The following is a 15,501-nucleotide window of genomic DNA, read 5'->3' on the forward strand; positions in this document are numbered from 1 at the left end:
ATCGTTTCTGTTTACTTTATGAATATTGCAATAGATATATTCATTTCTGCAGCTACACGAGCAAAACTTGATGCCGATAATGTCAGATTACCCCTAAATAAGGTTATATTATACAAGATCCTTCTGCCAAAATTTAATGGCAGAGGTTTCTAAATTGAACACGTATGAGACTTTTACCTGTTAAATGAGGCAGCTGAGGTATCATCTTAATGTCCCCTCCATGCATTTCCGTTATTGATCTCAGTGCAAGCTTGATTCGGAACTGCCGTGTTCCCAAGATCACCATCCAAGCTCATCTGCTGTACTTCAGTGGATGACAGTATTTTTATGCTCTGAACACAACTTACAAATTCTCTGCAAAGAATTAGAAGTTTCAATATCGAGGATAAACGGAGAGACCAAAAGTTTGATCATTTGAAGTTCAAATTGGGGTTCTTCACTTACTCCCATGGGTCATCACCAACAAGTAATATGTCGTTTTCATGATCAATATAAACTAGTTTCCACTCGGAAATTTGCGGATCCTCCATCTGCCCCTCGATACCGAACATGTGGGCTAGATCATGTCTGAGTTCATCGTACCCTCTGTAGCGGGTTATGTCGATTGATCTTCCCACGGAACCACGCGTTTGCACCTTCACAAGTTCAAACCAGCACCAAACATTTAGAACTTGTACACATTGGAACTTACTGAAACTATAGAACTGCCATAATTAGATAACAAGCATCAAACCATAATGAGGTAACATACCTTTGTGTATGTTCGCATCCGTTGACTTTGGTTGGCCCACAATCCGCCATTTAAAACTCCTGCATCATTTATGGCAACTTCATTTGAACACCCAGTCTTGAACGGTAGGTTTGGCACACCAATCGACTGTGGACTTATTGCAGCAGTAGACATCTCTGTGTCAATGTCTCTTGGATTGCCACTATAATTAGAAAGCAGGTTTTGAAGATCCTTTTGTGAGTCATATTCCCTTGATAAAAAAGTGTCGGGTGCCATTCCATCAATATTGGGTGTGAACGGAAGATTGTTCCGACGATGTGATTGGACATCGCCTTCCAGAAATGTGGGTAGGGAGAAATTATGTTGGATGGCGCCTGCATCTAGGCAGTATGATGTTCCGGAAGAGGATGCTTCTAATTGATCGGGCACGGGACCTTTATACTTCGATTGTTCTGGACCTTTAGAGGCAGGTAGGTCACGTGTGATTCGGATGTCGGGCTTCTGAAGCTCCTGAACCAGTGTACCTGATGGCTCAACAACTGGATCCGTCACCAATATTGGCAGTACTTGCTGACTAATGCTTAGAAAGCTTGATGGTGAAACCTGGCAATTATTGGTCGAAGGTGAGGTTGAACATGATGGAGCGTCTCCATCTGTTAGATCAGAATGGGTTCTCATTGCCACAAGTGGTTTGTTCTGACTTGGGGGTTGGCTCACCACAGGCTGTTGAGGTTGCATGAGCACTGATGTTGAGAAGCCATTGGTGCCAAGTGTTTGTGGACTCTGAGAAAGAGGCAACTGCTGCAATGGTTGACTTTGTTGATGCATCGGCTGTTGCTGCATCATTGGAGATTGCAACTGTGATCCAGTAGGTGAGAGTAATTGGTGAGACGACTGCTGCTGTTTCTGCAATTTCTGTAATAGTTGAAATTGAAGCTGTTGCTCTGAGATGAGGCCCTGCTGTGCCAGTTGATGAATCTGTGGTTGCTGTTGTGTCCTCTGAGACAGATTTTGATGCAATTGTGTCTGTTGCGGTTGGATCTGTACAAGGTTAGGTTGTGGTTCCATCTGTTGCTGAATCTGTGCCTCTTGAGGTAAAGGCGTCAAAGGATACGAAGTATTATTAGCGGAAAGGATAGTTTCAGTTGACTGGCTATTGCTCATCAGTAATTGTTGCTGCTGAATCTCAGAAAAAACACCTGGCTTATGCAAATTTTGATTTGGGGTCTGGTTTGCGGCAATGATGCCATTATGTACTTGAGCCGGTACAAATTGTTGTTGCAACCGCTGCTGCTGCAGCGGCTGCTTTGGCTGTTGTCTTTGCTGCTGCTGCTGCTGCGACGGTTGTGGCTGTTGTCTTTGTTGCTGCTGCTGCTGCTGCAACGGTTGTGGCTGTTGTCTTTGTTGTTGTTGCTGCTGCTGCTGTAGGGATGGCTGAGGCTGCTGTTGTAGATGCGATTGCGGCTGTTGTTGCTGCAACTGCTGTTGGGATAGTTGCTGCTGTTGATTCTGATTTATAGGAGTTTGCAATAACCGCTGGAGTTGCTGCGGCTGGGGCCATGTCATAGGTGCCCGAGGCAACTGGTTGACTTGGTTCGGATTCACTTTGTTAAATTGCATATTCAAAGAGGGTAATGCAGGAGTTTGAAAATTCAATAATTTGGACGGATCATCGATGCTGAGGTTGTTTTGCAACGGATTCGAAGAAACCATAGAAGGGAAGAATCCTGATTGAGCAGCTGCAAACTGATTATTTTGTTGCATGTTCATCCACTGAACTAAACTCAGACCGGGAAAGATTGAAGTAGGGGAATCTTTCATGCCAAAGTCATCTCCGAGCCAGGGCATAGCTCTCTTGAAAGCATCCTCGACATCACCGTCCTTATCTGCAAAGGCATCGTCAAAGATCGGAACTAAGTTCTTTGATTTTCCTGTTATTTATCATTGTTTATAGAAAATTACATCTGATAATATAGTTTACCTGGCATCCCTGGTTGCTTGGGGAACCTAGGCCTGAAGAACGGTGGCGGGCATATGTAGGAAGGAGTTACGACAGGCTCAATATCCCAAATCGAAACTCGGCTAGGCCGTTCACCAGAAGTAGATTCGTCCCATCCTACCTGTTGAGATGCATATGTATTTGAGCCTTGTAAAACAGATACAACAGATGAACTTACAATTTGCATCTCAATAATTTGCAAAATAAAAATGGATTAACATCTGAGGAATACCTGAAGATTGCGCCACTGTGAATTCTTCCACCGCACGGGATCGAGATCACTGATACCAGTAACCGTACCCATGTATCTGCGCACTCCAGACTCCTCAGTTTTGAACATCAATCGAAAGCGCATGCCAAGAGAAACTTGGGTATACGTGGCTTTGTTATACTTTGCCAAGGGTACCACAAACTCAGAAGGACTTGCCCTGATTCAGCATGTCAACATCTTTGTATTAAGGGGAAAAACCAATGATTATGTGATAATGATGAATTAAAGGACAAATCAAGATATGTTGTAGGCAGCAATACCTTGGATTGTAGAATATAGTAAATGGGCTGTTATTTGCAGCAGCATGAGCCGCAGCCGCAAGGATCCCGATATGCATGCTATCACTAGAAACCACCAATGAAGAAAGAGGCGGCTGCTGTCTGTTAGCCCGCCTTATACCCAAGAGAAACTCGGACTTCTCATCTCTACATTTAAGCAAAGAATTCCAGTTAAGCAGCATAAAAATGATATACGAATGTGTCTCTATATATGTATGTATATAAACCATACCTTACGAAAAGAACGGAATCACCAGCAAAAAGTTTTTTGTTGCTGACAAAGACACTCCAACCAGTAGTTAGAAGGTGCCTCTTTGGTTGACCTGCAAAGAAGTCATTAAGCATTGAAATACATAAAACTCGTAGACTTCTACCTGTGAAATGGAAGGGAAACATCTAGGAGAGACGAATACCTCGATAAATATGTCTGAATGTCCATGTGTTCTCATGTAAATCTCTGGCTACTAGCTCTTGACAAGGTGGTTGCAACGAAAAATCCTACCAAACATCATTGTTTTAGTCTCGGTAAAAGTAGGCACGGCATGCTTACATCACACATCTCAAGTCCTAATATCGAGATATCATAAATTTGTGCACACTACACACCAGGGGAGGGAAGATCTTCTCGGCTGCTCTACGAGGCACAGAAAATCCACCATGAGTGCTAGTGTCACTAGCCGTAAGAGTCTTGCAAAAGAACTCAGCAGGTTGTGTACTTTGCTTGAGGCTCATAGCAGATGCCAGTAATGCTTCCCTGTCATACTGTGGAATAGTACTTCAAAATGCTTCCCAAAGTTCAGGAAGGAAAAAGGAGGCAGTTTCATCAATATATATTAGTTCTCAAATGGACCAGTCGACCTACTTTGCTTACAGGTTGAAGAGTCATCTGAGCGTAGACCTCATCGATTTCAGGATCAGCCTGATTCAAAATTTAAATATTCGAATAAATTAACGTCTTGGAAAAACCTTATAACTTGCATTTCAAGTCATCTGGACAAGCACATGGATGCACCAAGTACCTAAGCTATCAATGACTTAACCTAAAGGAAAGCGATATTATCAATCAAATAGTTACAGCATGTAGTGATGCACATATATCTTGAGATAAATGCACAAAATTCATTTAGGAACAACCACTTTCCCTTCAATGGCTTAAAGAAAAAGAAACTACGGATAATGGTGGCTAGCTTTTGCTTACATGCAACGTGACATTATGGAGTATGCAAATCAACTTGGAAGGAAGGTTAGGATAGCTCGGAACGAAATCAGTCTCCTTCTGCATCGATGCTGCGACCTGAAGAGAACATACATATTAATTCAATTTTTTTCATAGAAGACCAGATTCAGAAACAATTAGTCCATAGGAAACGACTCACTTGCTCGCTATGGCCTTGAGGAAAGTATACCACCAAACTTCCAACTGATGGCAAAGAAACAAGTGGTCCAGCACAAGCATGCCATAATTCTGAATTGATACTCTTCCTCTGTCCTGCATTACCAAAACCCACCAGAATATCATCAAACATCCCAAAAAAAGAGTAATACAAGAAGAAAAAAAGTCATAAAAATAATCAAAAGCTTCAACTACCTAAAGATTCACATATTCCTTCAAATTTTTGAACCATAGACAAGCTGAGAATTAACTTTATAGAATTATAGACCCAAAGAAAGAAATCCTTAGTTCCATCGTGTATGAATTATTGATTCTACTTCTTTTTCCATATAGTTAAGACTTTGTTTTTTGCTCCTTGTTTCACCTCCAATTTGCAAATGAAAAATGATCCCAAAACCAAATCTTTCCCACTAAAAAAAGGGAAACTCCATTTCAGTGACAATCAGGACGGAGTTTTGATGTTAGGAATCAAACATATAAAATTTTAAGGAACACAAACTTAAATTTTAAGGAGAAAAACATATTATCAATAAAAAATAATATATATATATATATATATTATACCAAAATTTAAAATTTTCATGGTATTATCTTATAATTTATTGTTAGTTATTGAAAATAGATGGTTGAGGTTTAAGCCAATAAATGAGAAGATATTCATAAAAAAAAAAGAGTATTTTCAGTAATTCAACTATATAAGTTAGGGAAAATCCACCAACAATTAAATGTATGCTAATAATTAAGTAAAAATCTCTCAAAACTCAAATCAAAAGGAAAATGGTAAGAAAAAACAAACCTTCAGCAGGATTTGCCAAAAATCCATTTGGTGGAGCCTTCATGCCTCTTCCAAATTTGTATCAATTAAGAAAATAATAATAATGAAAACCCTTAGTGAATCCAATAACTTGTTTATCTCCAACAAATGGTGAAAAAAGAGATCAACTCTGTGAGGAAACGCAACCTCCGCCTCCGCTGCTGCTTTCATTCACATTAAAAAAATCCCTAAATTGTTAATACCGGAAACTGATAGTTCATTTCCTAGCTGAATTTCTTCTCTTCGTTAGCTTCGTCGACTAGTTCTTGTACTCCAATCACACGAAGCATTTCCTTGTACAACCGGTTCCGATGAGCCGAGGTAACTTGACGGAGTGTTGTTCGTCGGTGACTTGAAACTCGCCGTTTTGGGTCCAGAATCCGACTTGAAACACATACTTGTCGCCTAGAAATCAGAGAAACAAAGCCAAAGAAAAACAAAACAAAAGCAGCTTTCCTCTCCCATTTCACTTTTAAATTTAATATTAATATAAGAGACTGAGGTGATCAGACATTGCAAATAAATAAAGGAAATGGAGAAGATAAAGTTTTTGATTAACTCTACTAGACACCATTAAATTCTAATTTAGATTACAAATTGGTCTATAAATTTTAAAATATCTCAACCGAATTAAAAATTTTAGGCAAAAAGGCACCAAAGGTCCCTGTACTTTTGAAAAAAAATAAATGTGACAATTGTATTAATTTTTCCCAATGTGACCCTCCAACTCATAAAATAAATTTCATGTGGACATTTGATCAACGTTTTTTCGATATAGACCGTTACGATACTGATATGACAATTTACGGTCATGACATGACAATCCAGGTGATAGATTAACGTGGCAAATTGGCTAAATTAACAACTCAAACATGACAGATTGACTGCTACATCAGCACCGTGAACTAACACGTTAATATTGTAACGTCAACGACGAAAAACGTTGGTCAAAGAGTTACATTAGGTTTGTTTTCTGAGTTAGAGAGTCACATTAAGAGAGAAAAAATAATACGAATGTCACATTAGTTTTTTTTTATAGAAAGCTGCTAGTTTTATTAAAAATAGAAAATATCCAGAATTATAATGAAAACTTACGAACATAATCGTAAACGTAAACTAAATTATAATAAGCACATTTTGCTATAACTTTTGACACAAAAACCAACCACCTAGATCACACAAGGACTATAAAAGAAAAATGTTAAAAAAACTTAACAAATGCTCGAACAAAATAAAGATACGAACAAATCTGACTGTATCGACAAGCGAACCATGAAAGGAAATGAAACTACCAAAAGACCACCGAAAAATTGTAAATCAGAGTCAAGCGACGTGAGAAGACTATTCACGAGCGCAAAACGCACATCCAAATCAATCTGAATGTCCAAAGAAAGAAAGATCAACATAATAACAAATAATCTACATCTTGATAAGTCATGGCGATGTGAAATCAAACCCTAAGAAAAAATATAAACGAAAACAACAATCAAATGACCGAAAACTACCAAAATACAGAGAAAACGTGCCACAAAAGCATATATAAACGTGTCATATAGACAGAGATAAACATGTCACAAAGACATAATTAATTTTATTAAAAAACTAAAAAAACAAAGAGAAAAGATAGCCGACTGTCGACAACCAATATCAAAATCGGTGTCGCCATAAACAAACGGGTCACATTAGTTAAATGTTGATTTGCATCTAACGTAAAATACATTTAAAACTTGTGATAGAACTTTAAATATGTTAATACAAATTGTTCATATAGTAAGTACAAACATCTGAATATATTTTACAGTTCACACCGAATCCGAACTAAAATTTAATATAAATAATGTTGTGGGGATGTGGGATGTAATTAATCATTTTTTTAAATTTGATTTAACTGCTTCGCGTGCGATTTCATAATTCGGAAATCTCCTACGGAAGCTGCTCACAATCTGACGTTGGGGGAAGCCTACTATCCTACCTCCCCTTACCCCATTACATATGAAAATAAGGGTCAATTAATTTTTAAATTTGCCACCAAAATTTGGGAGATGCGCGCGTGGGTTTCACGATTAGTGTAATGCATTTGACCAAAATTTGGCACCAATATAAAAGTGTTGTTTTGTTGAATTCTCTTATTATCAACAATTATAAAATGATTTTTTGACTATAAGATATTATTTTGTTGATTTTTTATTATTAAAAGTTATAAAATAGTTATTTGATTATTCATTATGTTCTAAATTCATTCTTTTACATTAAAAAATTGACGGCAATCTCAGTTAAATGTTAACATATTATCTGATATATAATAAAATTTGATCACAGAGCCTCAAACGATTATCATAACTCAAATAACATATTAACATCCAGTTCAGACAACCATCAATTTTTTAATTGAAAATGACGAGTTTGGAACATAATAAATAGTTTGATGACCATTTGTGTACTTTATCCTAACTTTTTTTTACGTAATCTTTGGTTGGCGGGGATTATGATTTAGTGTGTCGTGTATCTACGGATTGCAATGAGTTAATTGAGTTTACTTGTGAACATAAATAAATTAAATATATTTTTATTTAAATGAATCATTTTAATTAAATATATATATATATTAATTTAATAAACAAACGTCATATTATGTCAATTGAATTTAGTTTCGTTGATATTGTTGTCGGTACAACATATACGAGGACGTAACGTCGAGCATGCTTAAGTGTTTAATATCATCTGATTTTCTAGTGCATAAAGATCTAAGTAGTTTATACTAATGATCAGTTGACCTAATGAGATTAGACACTAAATCTCTTGAATAAGGTTAAAGTTTTGAATCTTGACATTATGAAAGAAGTAAATTAGGCTGAGAATATCACCCTCGTAACGAGTCTATGCAATATCTAATGCATATTAATCAATCAATAAATCAAATATTAATAGTTAATCCGATATATATAAGGATTCCTTTCACAACTCTTCTTTCAAGGGTAGAATCATATTCAATTTGGCTTTTAACTTAAATCAACTTTATATGATGATAATTTAATTCGAATTTAATAGATTTGAATTTAATTTAATAGATTTTTTTTAAAAAATATTGAGTTCGAGTTAAGTCGGACTGAATTTGGTGAAGTATAAGGTCATATTCAAGTTTAGGGTAAAAAATATTTGGTCTCATCGGAGATAATAGTATAATTTTTTCTATACATTTAGAGATAATTTCTATAATAGCCCTAGATAGATATGTATATTTGGATCGAATGCGAGATTTTATCTTAGATTTCTGGTTGCGTGAAACTTCTCTACATTTAGATCAGGTCGAGTGTAAGGTGAAGGATATAATACTCGAGTCAAGTTCAAATTAATCAAAAATTTGATCCGGCTCAACTCATCATTATCCCTAAACAATATATAGTTATATATGTATATTATGTAAAACTTTTTAATTTTACTATAATTACATATCATTAGATAAATATAATGGATAACTGAGATTAACAATTTAAAATTAAAAGATTTTTATCGTTAAAAATGAAAATAAATAATATGAATTTACAAAATTTAAATTTAAATTATGATAGTTATTTAATGGTCTTAAATTAATGTGTAATATGAATAGATTTTCTTCAATTAGTATTATAATGTATGTATATATTAATGTTGGTAATATAATAAAATGGGAAAGTATGGATGAAGTGAGGGCATTATTAAATAAAAAAACCTCCATTTATTATTTTATCTTAAAACAACCATAAATAGTATTAATTGGAAAAATACCTTCAAACTGCATACATATGACTATTTGTCAACTATATTTGATGACGCATGTGATGACGTAGTGTTTGTCATCACTATATATTCTTTAATATAAGAGTATCATATAGTTAAGATATGTGATGATGTAGTGTCTGTCATGTGTTCAGAGTGATGATATGATATATATTGTTGGAGTTTGACTCGAATTCTAAATATTGAGAAAATAGGAAACTCAGTTTTATTAAAAATAGAAAACTTTATTAAAGTATATTTCTACTTTATTTAATATTCCTTTGTAATCAAATATATATCCCTATAAATAAATACTAAGGGTCAGTGTTAGATATCAAGTTTTTCTGTCATCAAAATCCTCTTGTATTTTCTTCCTTCATCTTAGTGAAATTCTTCTCCTCTGCCTGTGGTTTTTCCCTTTTGGGTTTTCCACGTAAATCTTGGTGTTCTTTGTTTTTCATTTTCGGTCATTTTTATTTGTTTGCCGATAATTATTGTTCCGATATAATAAAAATTGGCATCAAAGCTTCGGGTTCAAGATTATGGTAACAATGAAGTATGATATTCCGCTATTGAATCGAAACACCAAGTTCTTGCTATGGCAGGTGAAGATTCGAGATGTTCTTGCACAGTTATATCTCAACGATGCAATAGAAGGATTTGATGAGAAGCCGGTAACACAATGGACGAATGAGAAAAATCGTAAGGATCGTAAAGCTCTTTCTCAGGTTCGTTTACACTTATCATATCAAATTTTACAGGATGTGTTGAAAGAAAAAAAACAGTTGCATCTTTGTGGGCGAAATTGGAGCAACTTTGCAAGCAAAAGTCATTAACCAGCAAGTTACACCTAAAGCAACGTCTTTATTCGCTCAAGTTGGCGGAAGGTTCGTCTCTTGAAGAGCACCTGACCATATTCAAGGAAACTATCTCTGATCTAGAGACTTTTAAAGTGAAGTATGATCAAAAAGACCTAAGATTGATCCTCCTATGTTCGTTGCCTCATTCATACTTGTCTTTCAGGGATATAATCTTATACAATCACGAAACACTCACTCTTGAAGATGTTTACAATGGTCTGAGCTCGTTTGACAAGATAAAATATCTTGTATCAGGTTTCGAGCCCCAGACATATTGTCTCATGATGCATAAATTGACTAGCTCATATATTGGGAGAAAAGACGAACGTTCATTGGAAGGGGTAGATCAAAATCTACCAACCAAGGTAAAATTTGTCACTATTGTTAAAAGAAATGTCAAGTTAAATCAAAGTGTTACAAGTTGCAAAATAAAATCAAAAGATAAGCAAAAGATCATAACTCTAAGAAATCTGGTCAGGTCGGTATAGTAGAGGAGTACAACGATGAAGAACTCCTAGTTGCGACTGACAACAACTTTATAACAAGTGATGAGTAGATACATGACTCTGGTAGTAGTTTTTATATGAGTAAGAAATCGTGGCTGATTTGCGACGTATGAAGCTATTTCTACAGGTGATGTATTTTTGGGAAATAATGTCCCTTGTAAAGTCGCAAGTATTGGCACAATCAAGATTAAGATGTTTAATGGGATTGTTCAAACACTTGGTAATGTGAGATATGTTCTAGATTTGAGTAATTTCGTAAGGTACTCAAGATTCAAAAGGGTACAAATTCTCCAGTGAAGTTGGTGCTATGAAAATTTTCATGAACTCTCTTGTTGTGTTGAAAGGGCAGAGAAATACTACCAAGTTTTATATTCTACAAGGTTCAATAGTTTTAGATAATGCAGTTGGTGTTTCATCCACCATGTCAAATAATGTTGTTGAACAAAATAACTGTGGTCAGAACGGTTATGTGAAGCAGAAAAGAGTTCACTTTCGTGAACATAATGAATTTGAAGATAGAATTATCATTAATGATCGAGATCGTGTTGTGCATGATATTGCTCGTGGTGAAACATTTGTGAGCAAAGTTGACACTTATGATAACCATGTCGATGTGAAGACTAAATCCAAGCCTAGAAAAAGTTTGGATTCGGTCAGTGTCCATTACTGAAGACTACCCCTTTGAAGGGTGTTGTGGAAGAGGTGGAGAACTTGTTCGTTGAAGTGAAGAATTGTTTTGTTAAGTTTGGGTGTCACATCAAATTTGGGTGTTTTGTCTCGAAACCTTTGTACTTTCAAAATTCATGTCATTGTGTAGATTTATTAGAGTTTGACTCGAATTCAAACTGGCACAAATTAGTTAATATATAAATATTGAGAAAGTAGGAAACCTATTTTGATTAAAAGTATAAAACTTTATTAAAGTAGATTTTTACTTTATTTAATTAGATACTAAGGGTCAGGGTTAGATATCAAGTTTTTCTTTCACCGAAATCCTCGTGTATTTTATTCCTCCATATTAGTGAAATTCTTCTCCTTTGCCTGTGGTTTTTCCCTTTTGGGTTTTCCACGTAAATCTTGGCGTTCTTTGTTTTTCCTTTTCGGTCATGTTTATTTGTTTGTCGTTAATCATCGATCCGATATAATAACATATATCAATTGTACATAAGTGTTGGCATGACATGTGTTAAGTGTTCAAAGTGATGATGTGGCATTTTGTCCCGACAAAAAATAGCATTGATCATTTGTCAACTAACAATTTTCATCAAACTAGAGACTATTTGGTCCTAAAATGAAATATTTGAGGATGAAGTGCTTCACAAAAAATAAAAAAAGAATATGAACCGAAAAATTATTTTATTGAATGTTAGAAACATTTTTTAGCATTATGCCTTTAAACTAAATGAATATGTTTATGAACATTAGATTAAATAAAAATATTTACAGGGTTTTATATCCTTTAAATTAGGTAATTTGAATATAGCGATAAAATCAAGATAAATTTTAAAAGGAATATATATGTAGTTGACTCAGATTAAAATTGCACAAACCAAGTGATATCGGATACAAAGAATTGTTAGTATTTCTTGAAGTCTCGAGTTTGAGTACTGGGAATGTCAGAGATGTGAGCTTTCAATGTTAAATGATTGAGAGTTATCTTTATTTGTACTCTTCGTAATTTCTATTCTTCATAATTTCTATATTTATTGTATATTACTATTCTTCTCATATGTAAAGACAGGTAAAATTGAATCGCGTTAAATCTCTCATCATGTGCATGATATTTTCTACGTTGATCTTATTTTGTTATTTTTATCGGTTTATAAATATTAAAGATAAAAACACACAAATTCATGTAAAAAAGTATTAAACTAGAAAAATCATGAACATGAAAGTGGAAATTTTACTATATGAACGGCGAAAATACAAGAGGATTTCACTAAATATATCAGGCCCTAGAATCTGAGTTACATGTATAACTACAAGCACAAAAACCCTAATCGAATTATACTAATACATCAAATTCGAGACTCTCTCAATTTATTTTTTCACCAAATAAGTCGTATTACGATTTTTTTTAAAATATGATCAAACATTAGTCGGATCATAAATTCGAATCAACTCGATAAAAAAAAACCTTCTTATGATACAACAAGTGTCCTACAAGTTGAAGGATCTTATAGGAGCAAAGAATCAAATCTTCAAACGAGAATGCTTAAAATTGGGAGAACAAAGGTGACAGATTGAAAGTTTGGAATTCAAGTTCGAATGAAGTTTGAGACACTAAGCAGACCATGTAGAAACGAGACAAGACATAACTAAAGCCTTGTTCATTCAATTTTCTTTTCTTTTGGCTTTTGTAATAACATCAAGGCATAATAAACTTTTAGGTCCTTAAAATATACCTAAAATTTACCTTATGTGTCTAAAGAATTTTTCGTTAAAAGTATCTAACGTTACACTTTTAGGTCTGGACCGTAACAACCGTTAATTTTTGTTTTATCTGACACGTGTCCCGCATATAAATTTTTTTTTAAAAATATTTTAAACAAGATTTAATATTATAATTTAAAAAAAACTCAAAATTCCACCGCCGATAGGCCACTATCGGTCCATGGCTATCACCGTTGACATCATCAAAACCGTCTTGTTGTTACGACCAAAACCCAATCCCACACCCACTGCGAAACTACGCTGATCGTTGTGAAAAGCGTCGCGAAGGATCTCCAGTTTTCTAAGTTTTCCTTCGTTGTTTTCCGACAACTATAGCTGATCATATGTTACACGACCGCCACCATTGAATTCCTTGTCCTGCTCGGAACAAAACCCAACTGGTGGGAACCCTTCGTCGTCGTCGGAGGTGGGGAATGGAATCATGGAAGGGAGAGGGACGTTATGAGGGGTTTGACTTTTTTTTATTTTTTATTTTTTAAATTCTATTTTTATTATTAAAAAAATTAATATATATATATATATAATAGTATGAACATAAAAGTGTAACAGATAAAATGTTAAGCACTTATTTTAACGAAAAATTCTTTAGACACCAAAAATTAATTTAAGATAAAATTGAGGAATCTAAAAATGTATCAACATTAACATTAATTTTCAAAATGGCTATTTTCGAATAAAATATTAATTTGATCCTTTAAACTAAAAATGTTAAAGAAAAAGATGGTGGTATATTCCTCATAAAAAAAAGTGAGACAAATGAGCAATAATGTCTTTTTATTAAAGACTTATCATGGGATTAGCATTAATGTTTCCTTGCAATAAAAAAGGACCCAAGCTTTGAAATTAATGATGTTTTGTACCTATGCATATAATTGTATGGTAATTTGTATGTATGTACGTATGTATATACGTATGTATGTATGTATGTATGTATGTACGTATATATGTATGAAGATGCATGTTGGTATATCTAAAGACAAGGACATGACATTGGACGTATGCGATATCTTGGATGGGTGTATGGATCATCACCCACAATTGAACAGGAGTCATGTTCATGGTCCCTACATGCTCAAATTCAGCATCCAAAAAGTATATAATATTGTTATATATTTATCAATAGAAAAAAAGTAAGAAGAGTTCCCATGGAAATGGTGGGGATACACACAACTTTATGAGTTTTTTTGTGTTTTTGCCCCTTCTTAATTAATGTTGTTACAATATTGAAATAATCAGTCACGGAATCAAAAATTTAAATTATGATGTAAGGGTTTAAAATATTTACGCGTTTAGTATTTAAATTATCAGTTTTGATATGTTTTAATACCTAAACTTTTAATTTTTTAAAATCATATATAAAATTTAGTTTTTGTTTCATTTTAGTACTCCACCATTAAAATTTTTAGTTTTTGTTTCATTGTAGTACCTCATTCAAAATTTAAGGTTAGTCACTAATTTGGATTCACCCGACCTATATTTTAATGCACATTAATGAATTTTATACCAAAAATATATACCCTACAAAAACTTAACCTGGTCCGAGTTTAGGGGTGACTTCGTCCAAGTCGAACTCGACCCGACCTGAGTTTAGGGGTGACTTCATCCGACCCGAAACTGACTCAACTTTTTTAGATAAAATCTGAACTTAGTCCGACCCTACCTGAAATAAATATATCTATTAAAAATATTATTTTTATTTAATAAAAATAGGGATCTAATTGAAAAAAATAATATATAGAGGGTTATTATTCTAATTATCCCTAAATATAAGGTAAATTTGCATGATTTTTCGAGTCATGTCGGGTCGAGTATTTTCATCCTAAATCCAAACCCGACCCGACATGACTCGAGTATATTTTCTAAAAAAACTGACCCGAACTCAATTTTATTTTTTTTAAAAATCCGACCTAATCGGATCAGGTAGGGTCGAAACCCGTCAGGCTCAATTCTCGTGCCCATCCCTAGGAGTGAGACGTTAGGCCTCTTAAACAAAGATCAGTGATTAAAGTCTTAATATCGTGAATGGAGAAAATTATGTTAGAAGAGTCGTCACATAATAAGCTTCTATAACATATGATTTAGATTAATTGATCAGTAAATCGAATATTGATATTTATAAAAAAAATGGAAATAAATAAAGAAGATAATGAAAAAAGAGTCACCATCCATGTGATTCAACTATATCTCTAAACAAAATAAGTCTTTAGAAAAGGACATAGCCACAATAATTTTCCCTTCTATAGGACCCCTTTGCAGTTTCAATGCTATGTTAAAAATTGGGTTTCTTCAAGTTAGACGATTTCGATTTGATCCGACTTTATAGAGACGATTTTTCTTGAAATCTAGGGGTTTGGGACTGGATAGGATATGTTATATAACTTCGGGGCATGGCGGAGTCGGGTTAAAGGTGAAAAATCACCAACCCCATCCAACCTGATTA

The 15,501-nt window shown here is 34.4% G+C and overlaps 1 protein-coding gene across 1 annotated transcript; it reads right to left on the minus strand.

The window, feature by feature from the left end:
* Window positions 1-86: 86 nt before the first annotated feature.
* LOC120211856 (auxin response factor 7-like) lies at window positions 87-5,582 on the minus strand. Its single transcript, XM_039210322.1, has 13 exons — window positions 5,468-5,582; window positions 4,655-4,767; window positions 4,477-4,572; window positions 4,141-4,197; window positions 3,885-4,040; window positions 3,692-3,776; window positions 3,511-3,601; window positions 3,261-3,425; window positions 2,962-3,157; window positions 2,712-2,850; window positions 752-2,616; window positions 445-635; window positions 87-354 (listed from the first exon to the last, which is right to left on the minus strand). The coding sequence occupies exons 1-13, from the start codon at window positions 5,508-5,510 to the stop codon at window positions 207-209; spliced, it is 3,345 nt and encodes a 1,114-aa protein (XP_039066253.1). The 5' UTR covers window positions 5,511-5,582; the 3' UTR covers window positions 87-206.
* Window positions 5,583-15,501: the final 9,919 nt, after the last annotated feature.

Source organism: Hibiscus syriacus, unplaced genomic scaffold (genome assembly GCF_006381635.1).
Source record: "Hibiscus syriacus cultivar Baekdansim isolate YM2019G1 unplaced genomic scaffold, ASM638163v2 tig00109987_pilon, whole genome shotgun sequence".
Classification (NCBI taxonomy): domain Eukaryota; kingdom Viridiplantae; phylum Streptophyta; class Magnoliopsida; order Malvales; family Malvaceae; genus Hibiscus; species Hibiscus syriacus.

Bases quoted from the DNA above. Each gene is read 5' to 3' on its own strand.
- LOC120211856 (XM_039210322.1), bottom strand. From the start codon at position 5,510: ATGAAGGCTCCACCAAATGGATTTTTGGCAAATCCTGCTGAAG. The intron at 3,602-3,691 runs GTATTCGTCTCT...ACTTCTTTGCAG, and splicing joins ATTCAGACATATTTATCGAG to GTCAACCAAAGAGGCACCTT. The intron at 3,158-3,260 runs GTATTGCTGCCT...ATGCTGAATCAG, and splicing joins ACTATATTCTACAATCCAAG to GGCAAGTCCTTCTGAGTTTG.